At 46.4% G+C, this 16,686-nt stretch overlaps 1 protein-coding gene across 2 annotated transcripts in view; it reads left to right on the top strand.

Annotated features, from left to right (window-relative positions):
• Window positions 1-10,068: 10,068 nt before the first annotated feature.
• Window positions 10,069-16,686, top strand: part of sass6 (SAS-6 centriolar assembly protein) — an 87,860-nt gene continuing 81,242 nt past the window's right edge. For both annotated transcript variants that reach the window (XM_048527756.2, XM_048527755.2), the window contains exon 1: window positions 10,069-10,412. In XM_048527756.2, coding sequence (XP_048383713.1) covers window positions 10,348-10,412 — 65 coding nt within the window. In that variant the 5' untranslated portion in view covers window positions 10,069-10,347. The remainder of the gene's footprint in view (window positions 10,413-16,686) is intronic.

The following is a 16,686-nucleotide window of genomic DNA, read 5'->3' as shown; positions in this document are numbered from 1 at the left end:
TGCGGCGGAGGCAGAGGAATTGGGAATAGGGGATGGAATTTTTGCAGGAGGGTGGGTGGGAGGAGGTGTATTCTAGGTAGCTGTGGGAGTCGGTGGGCTTGAAATGGTCATCAGTTACAAGCTGGTTGCCTGAGATGGAGACTGAGCGATCCAGGAAGGTGAGGGATGTGCTGGAGATGGCCCAGGTGAACTGAAGGTTGGGGTGGAAGGTGTTGGTGAAGTGGATGAACTGTTCGAGCTCCTCTGGGGAGCAAGAGGCGGCGCCGATACAGTCATCAATGTACCGGAGGACGAAGTGGGGTTTGGGGCCTGCGTAGGTGCGGAAGAGGGACTGTTCCACGTAACCTACAAAGAGGCAGGCATAGCTGGGGCCCATGCGGGTGCCCATGGCCACCCCCTTAGTCTGTAGGAAGTGGGAGGAGTCAAAAGAGAAGTTGTTGAGGGTGAGGACGAGTTCGGCTAGGCGGATGAGAGTGTCGGTGGAGGGGGACTGGTCGGGCCTGCGGGACAGGAAGAAGCGGAGGGGCTTGAGGCCATCTGCATGCGGAATGCAGGTGTATAGGGACTGGACGTCCATGGTGAAGATGGGGTGTTGGGGGCCGGGGAATAGGAAGTCCTGGTGGAGGTGGAGGGCGTGGGTGGTGTCACGGACGTAGGTGGGGAGTTGACAGATTTCAAGAACAGCTTCTTCCATGCTGTTATCACACTTTTGAATAGACTGCTCATATATAAAAGTTGCCGTTTCTCTGCATTTTCTCAGTAGCTATAACACCAAACTTTGAATTCTGTTATACTACATCCACAAAAATAAAAGTTGCTGGAAGCTCACCAGGTCTGGCAGCATCTGCGAATAAAAAATCAGAGTTAACATTTCATGTCTGGTGACCCTTCCTCAGAACTGATTTATTACCCTGATGTACTTATGTAAGGTATGATTTGCCTGGATAGCATGCTTTACTTTTCACTGTATCTTGGTAAATGTGACAATAATAAAAATCAAATTGAACTATAAATACAATCAAATCCAAGGAGATGACTACTGGTTCCTCCTCAGAACTGAAAGATGAAAGCAGAGAAAAAATACAACGCCTTCCATGTGACAATCTGAGATAATAACACAGGTAATAACTCTTTTTAAAATGAGATTAGGGCAGCTGGATTAATCCAAAGATATCCTTCAATAGCAACTGAAAGGATCTCATAGATCAATGTGTCCTGCTGTACACTGCATAAGTTGGCACAACAGAGTTGACAGGATCTGAGCAACAGTGCAGCACAACATATCCTCAGATAAGGAGGATGTGAAGGAAGTTGAACAGACACTGCATTATGAAGAACACCAAGAACTGATGGAAGGATGCAATGACATCAAGAACAAAAGCAAAGTTGCTGGAAAAGCTCAGCAGGTCTGGCAGCATCTGTGAAGGAGAAAATGGAGTTAACGTTTCAGATCCGGTGACCCTTCCTCAGAACTGATGGTGGCTGGGAAAACATCAATTCAAATGCAGAAAAAAGGGAGCGAGATTGGGTAGGGAGTTAACGATAGGATGGAGCTTAAAGAGAGAGAAGAGCAGTTGGACAGGCAAAGGAGTTGCTAACAATCAGACTGGGAGGGTGAATAGTTGTTAATGGGAACTGTTAGTGACTAACAACAGTGGATGTGTAATGGCAGGCTATGTGGTAACAAGGACTGGTGTGTGGGGTAGGGGGCTGGGACATGGGAGAGTTTAGGCCCTAAAATTATTGAACTCAATATTGAGCCCATAGGATCCCCAAGTGGAAAATGAGGAGCTGTTCCTCCAGCTTGCATTGGGCTTCACTGGAACAATGCAGCAAGCCAGAAACAGAGATGTTGGCCAGGGAGCAGGGTAGAGCTTTGAAGTGGCAGGCAACAGGTAGTTCAGGGTCTTTTCTGTGAGCAGAACATAGATGTTCTGTGAAGCGGTCACCAAATCTACACTTAGTTTCCCCAGTGTAGAGGAGACCACATTGTGAGCAGCGAATGCAATAGTCTAGATTCTTGGAAGTGCAGGTAAAGTGTTGCTTCACCTGGAAGCTATGTTTGGGCCCTTGGATACTGGTGAGGGAAGAGATAAATGGGCAGGTATTGCACCTTCACCAGATACAGGAGGAGGTGCCGTAGGGCTGTGGGGAGGTGTTGGGGATGAAGGAAGAGTGGACCAAGGTGTCCGGGAGGGAATAGTCCATGCAGAAGGCGGACAAGGGAGGAGAGGGGAATATATGTCTGGTGGTGGCATCTCACTGGAGGTGGCGGAATTGGCAATGACATTAGTACTGTGGAAGTAAAGAAAGTGCTTATACGTACATGTTTCATGTGGCTTTTCCTGCCTCATTCCTCCTGTCAATTAAACTGTCACCCTTCACTTTCCTCACCTGCATCCTTACTGTTTGGCATGGGCAATGCAACCAAAAATACTATGATTCCTCCAAGAAAGCCCTTGGAGTGAGTCATTATACTCCTTTACTTCCAGATGAAGTGGATGCAGATGAAGGTAACGAATAGAAATATTGAGAGAAAGTACCATACATCTGTTTGAAATATAAATGGACAGAGTGTGTAACTCCTTAGTAATGTATTCATCAGAGATGCCCAAGTGTATCTAGTGGTCTTTGTAAATGCTCTTTTGACTTCTTTTATGTACTGTTCCCCTTTTGTTGGCAACTGAAGTGAGGGCAGGCACCTGATCTTGCTGTTCTGAATAGATGTCTCCAACGTTCAAGATGAGAAGCTGCCGGTGTTGGACAGGGGTGGACAAGGTCAAAAATCACATGACACCAGGTTTTAGTCCAACAGGTTTATTTGAAATCACAAACTTTTGAAGTGCTGCCTCTTCAACAAGTGAAGCGAGGAGAGCACCCAGGCACAGACATTATAATCAAAGAGATCAAAAGATCGTACAAATGGTGTCAGTGATTGTCAACGAGACAAATAGGTCTCTGCAGGTGATCAAGAGTGCCAGACAGTGTGAGTAAAGTGCCAACAGCTAAATAACAAGTAAAAGATAATCTATAATCTGATTAATTGAGAGAGAGAAATAACTATAAAAAATTAAAAGTAAGGTGGTGCCGGGCACAAACCAAACAGCTGGAATAATATGATAGGTATAAGAGTCGCATGCTGAGGGTATAACCAAAGTGACAAGTAAGATTAGATGGTTAGACTCTCAGCACGTGACTCTTATACCTAGCATGTTATTCCAGTCATTTGGGTCGTTTCCAGCACCAACTTATTTAAAATTTTTTGTAATTAACTCTCTGCTGCAATTAATCAGATTATATGTCATCCCTTACTTGTATTTGAGCTGTTGACGCACTGTCTGGCACTCTTGATCACCTGCAGAGACTATTATTTGTCTTGTTGACACTCCACTCACACCACTTGTATGACCTTTTGATCTCTCTGATTAGAAAATCAGTGCCTGGGTGCTGTCTTCACTTTACCTGATGAAGGCAGCACTTTAAAACCTGTTGATTTCAAATAAACCTATTGGACTATAGCCTGGAGCTGTGTGACTTTTGACCCTGTCCAATGTTCAAGCCAGTATGTTGATACCCTCTGGCATCTCTGCCAGGTTTTGATGCAACTCACACAGTGTGTCCAGCATCTACCACCACACTGCACTCCAGAAACACATTGTCAGCCTGGCATTCAGCATGGGTGTGGTTTCTCACACTCCATAGGCTGTCAGTGATCTCACAATTGGCTAGGTGGCCGCACCTGTGACATTCTCACTGTGACATTGTAACCGCTGAATCTGAGTTCAAGTGGATACTGAACTGAGAGGGAGATCCTGTACTAATGAAGGGTATGGAGTGTGAATGGTACAACAAGATCCCTTCCACCTTCTCAGCAGTGGGGATTACCTGATGGAGACAAGAGTCTTTGCTTGCGTTCTTGACCTGCATGAGAGGTGATGAAGGTCAAAGGGTTTCACCCTTCCAAGGTGTATTTTCAGGTGTTCAGATTGATGTATGTGCACTGGAGGTAACAGCAGCACCATCCTCGTAAAAATCCAAGGCTCCCATGTACCAAATAGTGAGACAACACATGTCCTTATGGTCTGATTCACTGTCTACAATAGAGCAGCTACCATGAATGATACCAATACTAGAGCCTCTTCTTTCATGAGTGGAAGAATAAGAGTGATAGCATTCCCCCACTGATCTGGACCCTTTCTTTTGCACAGTGGATTCTCTTTTCCTGCAGAAATTTAATAAAATAATACTAGATGCTGTCACAGATAGGCACCAAACATAAGCACAAGGCAGATCTGTGTGGGTTTCCTCTGGTGCTCCAGTTTGCTCCCACAGTCCAAAGATGTATGGGCTAGGTGGATTGGCCGTGTTAAATTATCCATAGTGTTCAGGGATGTGTAGATTAGGTGGGATATAGGGGGATAGGTCTGGGTGGGATGTCTGAGGATCAGTGTGGACTTGTTGGGCCAAAGGGCCTGTTCCCACACTGTAGGGATTCTATGATTCTACAAAATGTTCATTGTGGGGTACTCAAATGCTTCTGATATTTGAACAGGTTTGATCAACCTCTGTGTAGTCAACAGTGACACATGAATGCCTGTTGACAGAGCTACATCCATCTGTGTTACAGGATGTGCTGCAGACTGAATCCATTGCCACCTGCTGAATGGGCTTTCCTTCCCCAACCACGTAAGCCCAAAGGGATGTGGGATTCAAGATGGAGGATCAGGTATGCAGGTTCCACCATCTTGTATCATTTCAGTTTCACTGCTGGTCACATCCTCAGCAATAGCCACAACAGTGATGGCAAGTATGATCTATACCATGAAAGTAAGAATATGCAGCTCCCTACAGGTTGACTGTAGCTGCCTCCAGTTGTGTGCCACTTTATCCTGCAAGGGGAGGGGGAGTTTTGTCAGTGACTGTTGTGCAGGGTGTTTATGTGGCACTGTTACCATAACTGAATAATCGGTAATGTGTGCAAACTGTGAGATTCAGAAGTGACATCTGCAGCAGTAATGAGTCAAGTACGAGCCCTGATTATTGAAATTATTGGTAGCTGTCATGACAATGGATTAAAACTCTGAAGAGCCAGAATATTAATTTTTAACTCAAAAATATGTCTTTTAACAGAAGTTTGCTACAGGAAAGAAAAAAATGACTGCCTATGTAAATTCAAGCACTTTCTGGTGTTCTTTTGTTTAGGACTCATTAAATTATCACGCTTGTCACAGAAACTTTAAACAGCAAGAAATAATTAGAAGGCTTACAATCCATCAGCAGAAAATCACCTTTGAAGAAATTTATATTTTGGACTCCAAGAAGTATACCAAAAAAGGAGTTAAAAAGCAACTGTTATACTCGTCTCTGGTTTGTTAGCAGCCTGATGTCCCAGTGTGTGAACCAGTAAGGTCACAATTCTGAGTACAGCTATTTAAATACACACGCAATGAAGGTAAAGAAAAGGGAGCCATATAAGAGGAGACAGGCCAGATGACCAAAAGCTTAGTTAAATAGGTAGGTTTGAAAAAACGGTTTATGGGATTAAAGTGAGGTAGAGGCAGAGAGGTAAAGGGAAGGAATTCCAGAGCTTGGGACCTCGGCAGATAAAAGTGCAGCTGCCATTGATGGAGTGAATCACTCAGGGAATGCCAAGAAGTCAGAATTACAGAAAATATCACAGAGATTTGAGAGTATAGACAAGGTTACTGAGATATGAAGGGAGAGATGAGAGAAATATGATAAGGATTGTAATAACCAATTCCAAAGGTAACAAAGGCATGAATAAGCATTTCAATAGCTGATAAGCTGAGAAGGCACAAAGTCAGACAATGTTATGGAGGTGGAAATCCAGTCTTGCTGTTGGCACAAAAACAAGTTGAGATTTAGACTAAAACTATTATTCACTGAGCTGCTAAGCATTGCACATAAATTGGAGTGTATTTTTGTTTTAACAAAGAACTTTCCAAATAAATTATAATAGGTAAATAATTTATGAATGAATCTTGTAAATTAAAGACTAGTTGCTTAAACTTGTATATACTTTCTGACGAATGGAGTGAAGTCCAACATATTATGGCTTAACAGTTGTTTTTAAATACAATGGATATGGAAATTTTGTTTATATAAATCAAACCTTTAATTGCACTGATTGCCCATGTTGTGTATTTTCCTACAGAAGGTAAACATGATCTCACCACACTCGCTGTTGTGACAGCAAATTACCGGCTCTATCAAAATGAGGACTTTGCAAGCTTCAAAATCTCCCCTCCCGCTACCATATCCTAAAACCACCCAAGAACGTCCCCGCCTCCCTAACCTGCCCTTCCTCCCACCAATCCCCTCCTGCCACCTCAAGCCCCACCCCCATCTCCTACCTACTAACCTCATCCTGCCCCCTTGGCCTGTCCGTCCTCCCTGGGCTGACCTATCTCCTCCCTACTTCCCCACCTACACTCACCTTTACTGGCTCCATCCCTGCATCTTTGACCTGTCTTTCTCCTCTCCACCTATCTCCTCCTCTATTCAGCTTCTATCTGCCTCCCCCTCTCTCCCTATTTATTTCAGAACCCCATTCCCCTCCCCCATTTCTGAAGAAGGGTCTAGGCCTGAAACATCAGCCTTCCTGCTCCTCTGATGCTGCTTGGCCTGCTGATTTCATCCAGCTCTACAACTTGTTATCTCCATTCAAAATTATATTCTTACATGGGAACTCCCACATATTTCAGAATTGTGTATTTGTTGCAAAGTTAACCTTTATTATTACACTTGACCTTTTTTAGAAATACTGCAAGGAGAGTATGTATTTCAAAATGACCAAGCTGAAACTAAAATATCCTAAGATTCTAACATGGTCCAAGGGATTAATTTACTGATAGCAAGTTCTAAGGGGTATACAACGGTTTGGATAGGTTAGGTGAGTAGACAAAAAAATTGGCTGATAGTGTACTCCATCTCCACTACATGGGAATGTGAACATTTGTTTATTTCAGTGGGAAGAATAGAAAAGTTGAACACAGAGAAAATACCAATCGGATTATATAAAATCAATGTGGATTAATGAATAGAAAATCATGTTTGACAAACCTACTGGAGTTTTTGGAGGATTCAGCAGTGGAATAGATGAGGAAAAGCTAGTATATGTGGCGTATTTAGATACTCAGATAGTTTTTGATAAAAACCCCATATATAGGTTGCTATACAAAATCAAAGCACATGGGATTGTTAGTGATATATTGACATTGATTAGGAATTATGATTAAGGAAACATGAAACAGAGAGTAGGAATAATGGGTCATTCTCAGAATGGAAGATGATACCAAGTAGTGTACCCTAGGGATCAGTGCTTTGGCCCCAACTATTTGAATGTCTATTAATAGTTTGGAGAGAGAATAGCATAAATATTGCAAGATTGCAGATGACACAAACTAAGTGGGAATATGAGTAGTAAGGAGGAATGTAAGGAGTCTTCAGGTGTTTTAGACAAATTAAATGAGTGGGCAAATGCATTACAGACATCATATAACATGGATAAATGTGGAGTTTTCCACTTTGATAGGTGAAACTGAATGGTACAGTATCAGTCAAATGACAGATTATGGAAGGTTGAGTGTAGGTGGGGAGGTAGGGAGGAGATAGGTCTGTCCGGGGAGGACAGACAGATCAATGGGGCAGGATGAGGTTAGTAGGTAGGTGATGGGGGTGGGGCTTGAGGTGGGAGGAGGGGATTGGTGGGAGGAAGGGCAGGTTAGGGAGGCGGGGACGGGTTGGGCTAGTTTTGGGATGTGGTAGTGGGAGGGGAGATTTTGAAGCTTGTGAAGTCCACATTGATACCATTAGGCTGCAGGGTTCCCAAGGGGAATATGAGTTGCTATTCCTGCAACATTCGGATGGCATTGTTGTGGCACTGCAGAAGGCCCAGGCTGGACATGTCGTCGAAGGAATGGGGTGGGGAGTTGAAATGGTTTGTGACTGGGAGGTGAAATTGTTTAGTGTGAACCGAGCATAGGTGTTCTGCAAAGTGGTCCCCAAGCCTCTGCTTGGGTTCCCCGATGTAGTGGAGGCCACAACAGGAACAGTGGATGAGGGGGGAGATGTAGGTGCAGGAGTAGCACTTCCTGCAGTTGCAGGGAAAAGTGCCGGGTGTGTTGGAGCTGGAGGGGAGTGTGGACCGGACAAGGGAGTCACGGACTGAGTGGTCCCTCCGGAAAGCAGATAAGGATGGGGAGTGAAAAATGTCTTTGGTGGTGGGGTCGGATTGCAGATGACGGAAGTGTCGGAGGATGATGTGTTAGATCTGGAGGTTGGTGGGGTGGTACGTGAGGACAAGGGAGATTCTGTTTTGATTGTTATTGCCAGGAGGGGGTGTGAGGGATGAGTCGCAGGAAATATGGGAGACACAGTCGAGGGTGTTTTTGACCATGAGCCGGGGGAGGTTGTGGTCCTTGAAAATGAGATGCGTGGGAGTGGAATTCCTCATCCTGGGAGCAGATGCAGTGGAGGCAAAGGAATTGGGAATAGGGCATTTTTGCAGGAAGGTGGGTGGGAGGTGGTGTATCCTAGGTAGCTGTGGGAGGCGATGGGCTTGAAATGGATATTGGTTTCTAGGTGGTTGCCAGAGATGGAGACAGAGAGGTCCAGGAAGAACAGAGGGGTATTGGAGATGGTCCAGGTGAACTTGAGGTTGGGTTGGAAGGCATTGGTGAAGTGAATGAACTATTCATGGGAGCACGAGGCAGCGCCAATACAGTCATCATCAATATAACAGAGGAAGAGGTGGGGTTTAGGGCCAGTGTAAGTACAGAAGAGGGATTGTTCCATGTAACCTACGAAGAGGCAGGCATAGCTTGGGCCCGTGCGGGTACCCATGGCCACCCCCTTTGTCTGCAGGAAGTGGGAGGAATTGAAAGAGAATTTGTTGAGGGTGAGGACGAGTTCAGCTGAGCGGATGAGGGTGTCAGTGGATAGGGACTGGTCGGGCCTGCAGGACAGAAAGAAGTGGAAGGCCTTTAAGCCATCTGTATGGGGGATGCAGGTGTATAGGGACTGGATGTCCATGGTAATGATGAGGTGTTGGGGACCAGGGAATTGGATGTTCTGAAGGAGGTGGAGGGTGTGGGTGGTGACATGGGCGTAGTTTTGGATTTCCTGGACCAAGGGGGAGAGAATGGAGTCAAGATAGGTGGAGATAAGTTCGGTGAGGCAGGAACAGGTGGAGATAATGGGTCAACCAGGGCAAGCGGGTTTGTGGATTTTGGGAAGGGGATAGAAGCGGGCAGTGCAGGATTGGGGAACAATGAGATTGGAGGCTGTGGGTGGAAGGTCACCTGAGGTGATGAGGTTGTGGATGGTTTGGGAGGTGATGGTTTGGTGGTCGGGGTGGGGTCATGGTCAAGGTGGGGGGTAGGAGGAGGTGTTAGAGAGTTGGCTCCTGGCCTCGGCGATGCAGAGGTTAGTGCACCATACTACAACTGCGCCTTCCTTGTCTGCGGGTTTTATAGTGAGGTTGGGATTGGAGCGGAGGGCTGCACATTCTGCGGGGGAGTTTGGAGTGGGTGAGAGGGGTGGAGGGGTTGAGGCAATTGATATCTCGACGGCAGTTGGAGACGAAGAAGTCGAGGGAGGGTAGGAGGCCTTGGGGTGGTGTCCAGGTGGAGGGGGTATGTTGGAGGTGTGAAAAGGGGTCAGTAGAGGGAGATAACAAGGTGTAGAGCTGGATGAACACAGCAGGCTAAGCAGCATCAGAGGAGCAGGTAAGCTGACGTTTCGGGTCTAGGCCCTTCTTCAGAAACATTTAGAAATATTTAGTTTTCTGTTTCAAGACAATGATTTTTCAGCAGTTCTGCTCCATGGTCTTGACCAGAAATGTTAACTATTTCCCTGTCCTCAGATGCTGCAAGAACCTGCTGGTTGAGTCCAGTGTTTTCTGTATTGCACTTCAGCTGGTTTTTCCAGCGTTGAACATCAAGAATTTACTGTACTGGGAGCGCAATTGCTGCCGGACACTCATCCCGGCCAAGAGGGGGCAGCAGGAAGCAACGAGGGCGAAAAACAACGGGTACGGGCGTTTTCCTCTTGGCGCCGGACTGTCGGGGCTGGCTCTTTGGCGGTGCTGTGAAGGTGGCGGGAACACAGCCGGGAACGGTCACCCCTGGCAACCGAGGGAGTGAGCAGAGCGACGGGCCCAGTCCATCCGTCACCTGGAGCTAGCAGCGGGGCTCGGAGAGCGAGTCATCCAGTATGTGAGAGAGGGAAAGGCCACGCCGCGTCGTCACTCACTCACCGACGGGATCTTCTCTTAAGGGCTGACCATGAGGTGAATGTGGCCTCACGATTCGAATCCCCAAAACCATGGCCGAGGAGCTGTTCTGTCAAAGCGCCGCCGTCCTCATCAAGTGCAAGGATTGTGAAGACAGGTGAGGCTGTGGAGAGACTTTCATCCCCATCAGTTAATAGTTTAAAGGCGCACTGTGTCTTCGCTTCCTACGCTGCACCTCATTTTAAAGCCGCATTGCTTTTGGGCAGCGCTTAGTTGAAATTTGAAGCTATACTTTCCGGTGCTAACGATATCGGGGTGTAAGTGCCGCAGGGTTTCAGCAGCAGCTCCCCACGTTCAGTCTCTACTGTTTTCCATTACACTCATTTTGTACGGTTTAGCACTTCTGTACCATCTCCACACTCCCATCGTTTTTCTGTAGTTTTGGAATTAATCCCAATGACACCACTTGTGATGTTTGTATTTATAAATTCTATTGGTGATTAGTTCGTCCATGTGAAAGAAACAACGACTTTGAATAACCAGACAGGTCACCAGGCGAATCCTGCTGTAATTTTGAAAATATAATTCATACAATCTTTGCATACTTTAAAATGACAAGAAGTTTGCTGTTATCGTGGCACTCTAAGATAATTCAAATCAGGAAAAGGACGAAAATACACTTTCTATTATTGTATGGTAGCTCGTTGGTCAAATAAATAGTCGTACTCATGATTTATGTTTGTTTTACTTGGATACCTATTCATCATTTCGATCAAAGTACAAAGTGACGACTAATGTCCACATTTTATTGAGTCGTGCTTTGCATATGAATATATTTTGGGCTTTTGCAGTTTGAAGTAGAAAACTTTCGCCGATTGTGTAGTCTGTTCAATGAGCTTTATTGCTTTGGTTTAACGACAGTTCAGGTAGATTTAATGAACTGCTTGTGATGCTGTCAGGAAGAATGAATGGCCCAAGGGTTTCTGCTTCCTGATGTTTATCGGTGTTCAGTAGTGAGGCTTGACTGTTGTAAGGTTAGACTGTTTGATCTGCTAAACCCAGTTTGGATTGAATACAAAATATGACGCTATTGAATACTGGAGAACAAGCATGTTAATACTGATAATGTATAGCTGGTGACTTTGTAATTTGGATCAAGACAGACTTTCAGAATAACCCAATTGTAGCTAAATGTTGAAGCATTGCATAGGTTGTTCCACCCGCATTTTGTGATGTCCTGATGTCTTTTTGGAGTGAACAAAGAGCAAAGGAAAGTACAGCACCGGAACAGGCCCTTTGGCCCACCATGACTGTGCTTTCTAAACTAAGAACCTTCTGCCTCCATACAATCTGTATCCCTCTATTCCCTGTCTACTCATAGATCTGTCAAGATGCCTTTGACCTCTCACAACTCTTTTAAAATTTACCCCCTTTTACCTTAAACATATGTCCCCTAGTAATTGACATTTCTACCCTGGAAAAAATGGCTGTGACCTTCTGTTCTGCAGCAGAATATAGATAGATTGGAGAGTTGCGTGGAGAAATGGCAGATGGAGTTCAATCCAGGTAAATGCGAGGTGATGCATTTTCGAAGATCCAGTTCAAGACGAACTATACGGTAAATGAAAAAGCCCTGGGGAAAATTGATGCACAGAGAGATCTGGCTGTTCAGGTCCGTTGTATGCTGAAGGTGGCAACGCAGGTCGGTAGAGTGGTCAAGAAGGCATATGGTATGCTTTAATTCATCCAAGGGGGTATTGAGTACAAGAGTTGGCAGGTTATGTTACAGTTGTATAGGAGTTTGGTTTGACCGCATTTGGAAGACTGCATGCAGTTCTGGTCACTACATTACCAAAAGGATATGGATGCTTTGGAGAGGGTGCAGAGGAGGTTCACCAGGATGTTGCCTGGTATGGAGGGAACTAGCTATGAAGAGATGTTTAATAGATTAGGAATATTTACATTAGAAAGACGGAGGTTGAGGGGGGACCTGTTTGAGGTGTACAAAATCATGAGAGGTATAGACAGGGTGGATAGCAAGAAGCTTTTTCCCAGAGATGGGGACTCAATTACTAGGGGTCATGATTCCAAGGTGAGAGGGAGAAAGTTTAAAAGAGATGTGCATGGGAAGCTCTTTACGCAGAGGGTGGTCAGTGCCTGGAATGCATTGCCAGCGGAGGTGGTTGATGTGGGCACGATAGCGTCACTTAAGATGTATCTAGACATAAATGAAAGGGCAGGAAGCAGAGGGATACAGATCCTTGGAAAATGGGTGACAGGTTTAGATAGTGGATCTGGATCGGCGCAGGTTTGGAGGGGCGAAGGGCCTGTTCCTGTGCTGTAATTTTCTTTGTTCTTTGATCTATCCATGTCTGTCATAATTTTGTAAACTTAAATCAGATTGCACCTCATTCTTTGACATTCAAGTGAAAACAAAGCAAGTTTGTCCAATCTCTCCTTATAGCTAATATGCTCTAAATCAGGCATAATTCTGTTAAGCCCTTGCTGTACCCTCGCCAAAGCCTCCACATCCTTCTGGTACTGTGGGGACCAGAACCGTACACAGTATTCCAATGTGATCTAACTAAAGTTATATACAGCTGGAAAATAACTTCCAATTCAATGTGCCTTAACAGTTGGGGCAAAAGTGCTGTATGCCTCTTGACAACCTTTTCGAATTGTGTTGCCACATTCTGCAATCGGTGGACTTGTACACCTGGATCTTTTGGATTGTTGATGCTATTAAGGGATCTGCTATTCACTGTATACTTCCCTCCTATATTAGATCTCTCAAAATATATCTCCTCACATTTGTCTGGATTAAACCTAATCTGCCATTTCACCGCCGAAGTCTCCAGCCTATGTATGTCCTGTCATATCCTCTGGTAATTCTCTTCAACATCCACAGCTCCTCCAATCTTTATGTTACCTGCAACCAGACTATTCAGTGCACTTATATACTCTTCCAAATCATTTATATATTTTACAAGTGCCAGGGATCCCACCACTGGTCCAGAAGAATCACCTTCTACCAGTACTCTTCTGTATGTCTTCTATAACTAAGCCAGTTTTGTAACCATCATATCAGGTCACTGTGGATCCCACGTGATACACCTTTTATATCAGCCTACCATGAGGGAGATTGTCAAAGGCATTGCTAAAGTTCATATGGACATGTCCTATCCTACCCTTATCAGTCATCTTTATCACTTCCTCAAAAACCTCAGTCATGTTTGTGAGACATGATCTTCCCCACATAAAGTCATGCTGCCTATTGCTAATAAGTTCATAGGTTTCAAAATAGAAGTAAATCCTTTCCCTGAGAATCTTCTCCAATAATTTCCCTACCAGTGAAGTAATGCTCACTGTCTGTAGTTTCCTGGAATTTCCCCATTGCCCTTCTTAAATGAAGGAATAACTTTGGCAATTCCCCAGTTCTCTGGGACTCTGTGATAAAGAGAATACGAAGATATTGTACAAGGCCCCAGCAATTTCCTCAAACTGCCTTCCTCAGCATTCTGGGATAGATCACAGTTGGTCCTGAAGACTTGTCCACCTGAACGCTTTTCAAAACACCCAACACTTCCTCCATTTTTTATATCAGCATGCCTTAGAATTTCGACATACACCTCTCTAGTCTCACCATCCACCGTGTCCTTCTCCTTTCTGAATATTGACATATAGTATTTGTTAAGGGCCTCACCCACTTCCTGCAGCTCCACGCATAAATTTCCTCCTTTCATTCTTTATTGGACTTACCTTTTCCATGGCTACCCTCTTGCTTCTTTAGGTAAGCATATGGACGTACATGGAATAGTGTAGGTTAGATGGGCTTGAGATCAGTATGACAGGTCGGCACAACATCGAGGGCCGAAGGGCCTATACTGTGCTGTTATGTTCTATGTTCTGTGTTCTATGTTTATGTAAAGCATCTTGAGATTTTCTTTAATCCTGTTTGCCAAAGGCATTTCATGGCCCTTTTTAGCACTCCTGATTCCTCGTTTGAGTTTTTTCCTGCTATATATGTCTTTAGTTTCCTAAACCTTATGCATGCCTCTTTTTTTATTTCTTACCTAAGAGTGGTTCGAAGTTAGTCTCTTAATCTTATAATTTATGTTTATAGAATCATAGAATACCCAACACCAGGATTGCGCATTTGGTCCTCTCATCTTGTTGGCTATTTCAAAACAAATCCTCATTCACTGGCTCTTTCCTCGATGATAGCAATTATTTTTTCATTCTGGTATTTATCCGGTATCCTTGTTTTTGTAGCACATATTGAAATGTCCTTTTCATTCTTTCTGACCACGGCTCTGCTTTCTTGATCAAGGCCATCAAAAGCAGGATAATAAAATGTGAGGCTGGATGAACACAGCAGGCCAAGCAGCATCTCAGGAGCACAAAAGCTGACGTTTCGGGCCTAGACCCTTCATCAGAGAGGGGGATGGGGTGAGGGTTCTGGAATAAATAGGGAGAGAGGGGGACGCGGACCGAAGATGGAGAGGAAAGAGGATAGGTGGAGAGAGTATAGGTGGGGAGGTAGGGAGGGGATAGGTCAGTCCAGGGAAGACGGACAGGTCAAGGAGGTGGGATGAGGTTAGTAGGTAGATGGAGGTGCGGCTTGGGGTGGGAGGAAGGGATGGGTGAGAGGAAGAACAGGTTAGGGAGGCAGAGACAGGTTGGACTGGTTTTGGGATGCAGTGGGTGGAGGGGAAGAGCTGGGCTGGTTGTGTGGTGCAGTGGGGGGAGGGGACGAACTGGGCTGGTTTAGGGATGCGGTGGGGGAAGGGGGGATTTTGAAACTGGTGAAGTCCACATTGATACCATTAGGCTGCAGGGTTCCCAGGCGGAATATGAGTTGCTGTTCCTGCAACCTTCGGGTGGCATCATTGTGGCACTGCAGGAGGCGCATGATGGACATGTCATCTAAAGAATGGGAGGGGGAGTGGAAATGGTTTGCGACTGGGAGGTGCAGTTGTTTGTTGCGAACTGAGCGGAGGTGTTCCGCAAAGCGGTCCCCAAGCCTCCGCTTGGTTTCCCCAATGTAGAGGAAGCCACACCGGGTACAGTGGATGCAGTATACCACATTGGCAGATGTGCAGGTGAACCTCTGCTTAATGTGGAATGTCATCTTGGGGCCTGGGATAGGGGTGAGGGAGGAGGTGTGGGGGCAAGTGTAGCATTTCCTGCGGTTGCAGGGGAAGGTGCCAGGTGTGGTGGGGTTGGAGGGCAGTGTGGAGCGAACAAGGGAGTCACGGAGAGAGTGGTCTCTCCAGAAAGCAGACAGGGGTGGGGATGGAAAAATGCCTTGGGTGGTGGGTCGGATTGTAGATAGCGGAAGTGTCGGAGGATGATGCGTTGTATCCGGAGGTTGGTGGGGTGGTGTGTGAGAACGAGGGGGATCCTCTTTGGGCGGTTGTGGCGGGGGCGGGGTGTGAGGGATGTGTTGCGGGAAATACGGGAGACGCGGTCAAGGGCGTTCTCGATCACTGTGGGGGGAAATTTGCGGTCCTTGAAGAACTTGGACGTCTGGGATGTGCGGGAGTTGCCCCTTCACCCGCTTCCAACACAAGTCCTCCTCCTGGATGACCCCTTCACCCGCTTCCAACGCAAGTCCTCCTGCTGGACACCACCCCCAGGTCTCCTACCCTCCCTCGACCTCTTCATCTCCAACTGCCTTCGAGACATTAACCGCCTCAACCTCTCCACCCCTCTCACCCACTCCAACCTCTCCCCTGCAGAACGGGCAGCCCTCCGCTCCCACACCAACCCCAACCTCACCACCAAACCCGCAGACAAGGGTGGCGCAGTGGTAGTATGGCGCACTGACCTCTACATCGCCGAGGCCAGACGCCAACTCTCCGACACCACCTCCTACCGCCCCCTCGATCATGACCCCACACCCAAGCATCAAACCATCATCTCCAACACCATTCATGACCTCATCACCTCAGGGGACCTCCCACCCACAGCCTCCAACGTCATTGTTCCCCAACCCCGCACGACCTGTTTCTATCTCCTTCCCAAAATCCACAAACCTGCCTGCCCTGGCCGACCCATTGTCTCCGCCTGCTCCTGCCCCACCGAACTCATCTCCACCTATCTGGACTCCATTTTCTCCCCTTTGGTCCAGGAACTCCCTACCTACATCCGTGACACCACCCATGCCCTCCACCTCCTCCAGGACTTCCAATTCCCTGGCCCCCAACACCTCATCTTCACCACGGATGTCCAGTCCCTATACACCTGCATCCCGCATGCAGATGGTCTCAAAGCCCTCCGCTTATTCCTGTCCCGCAGGCCCGACCAGTCCCCCTCCACCGACACCCTCATCCGCCTAGCTGAACTCGTCCTCACCCTCAACAACTTCTCTTTTGACTCCTCCCACTTTCTACAGACTAAGTGGGTGGCCATGGGCACCCACATGGGCG

This window comes from Stegostoma tigrinum, chromosome 3 (genome assembly GCF_030684315.1).
Source record: "Stegostoma tigrinum isolate sSteTig4 chromosome 3, sSteTig4.hap1, whole genome shotgun sequence".
In the NCBI taxonomy this organism is placed as follows: Eukaryota; Metazoa; Chordata; class Chondrichthyes; order Orectolobiformes; family Stegostomatidae; genus Stegostoma; species Stegostoma tigrinum.
This window is presented reverse-complemented; position numbering and strand designations above follow the sequence as displayed.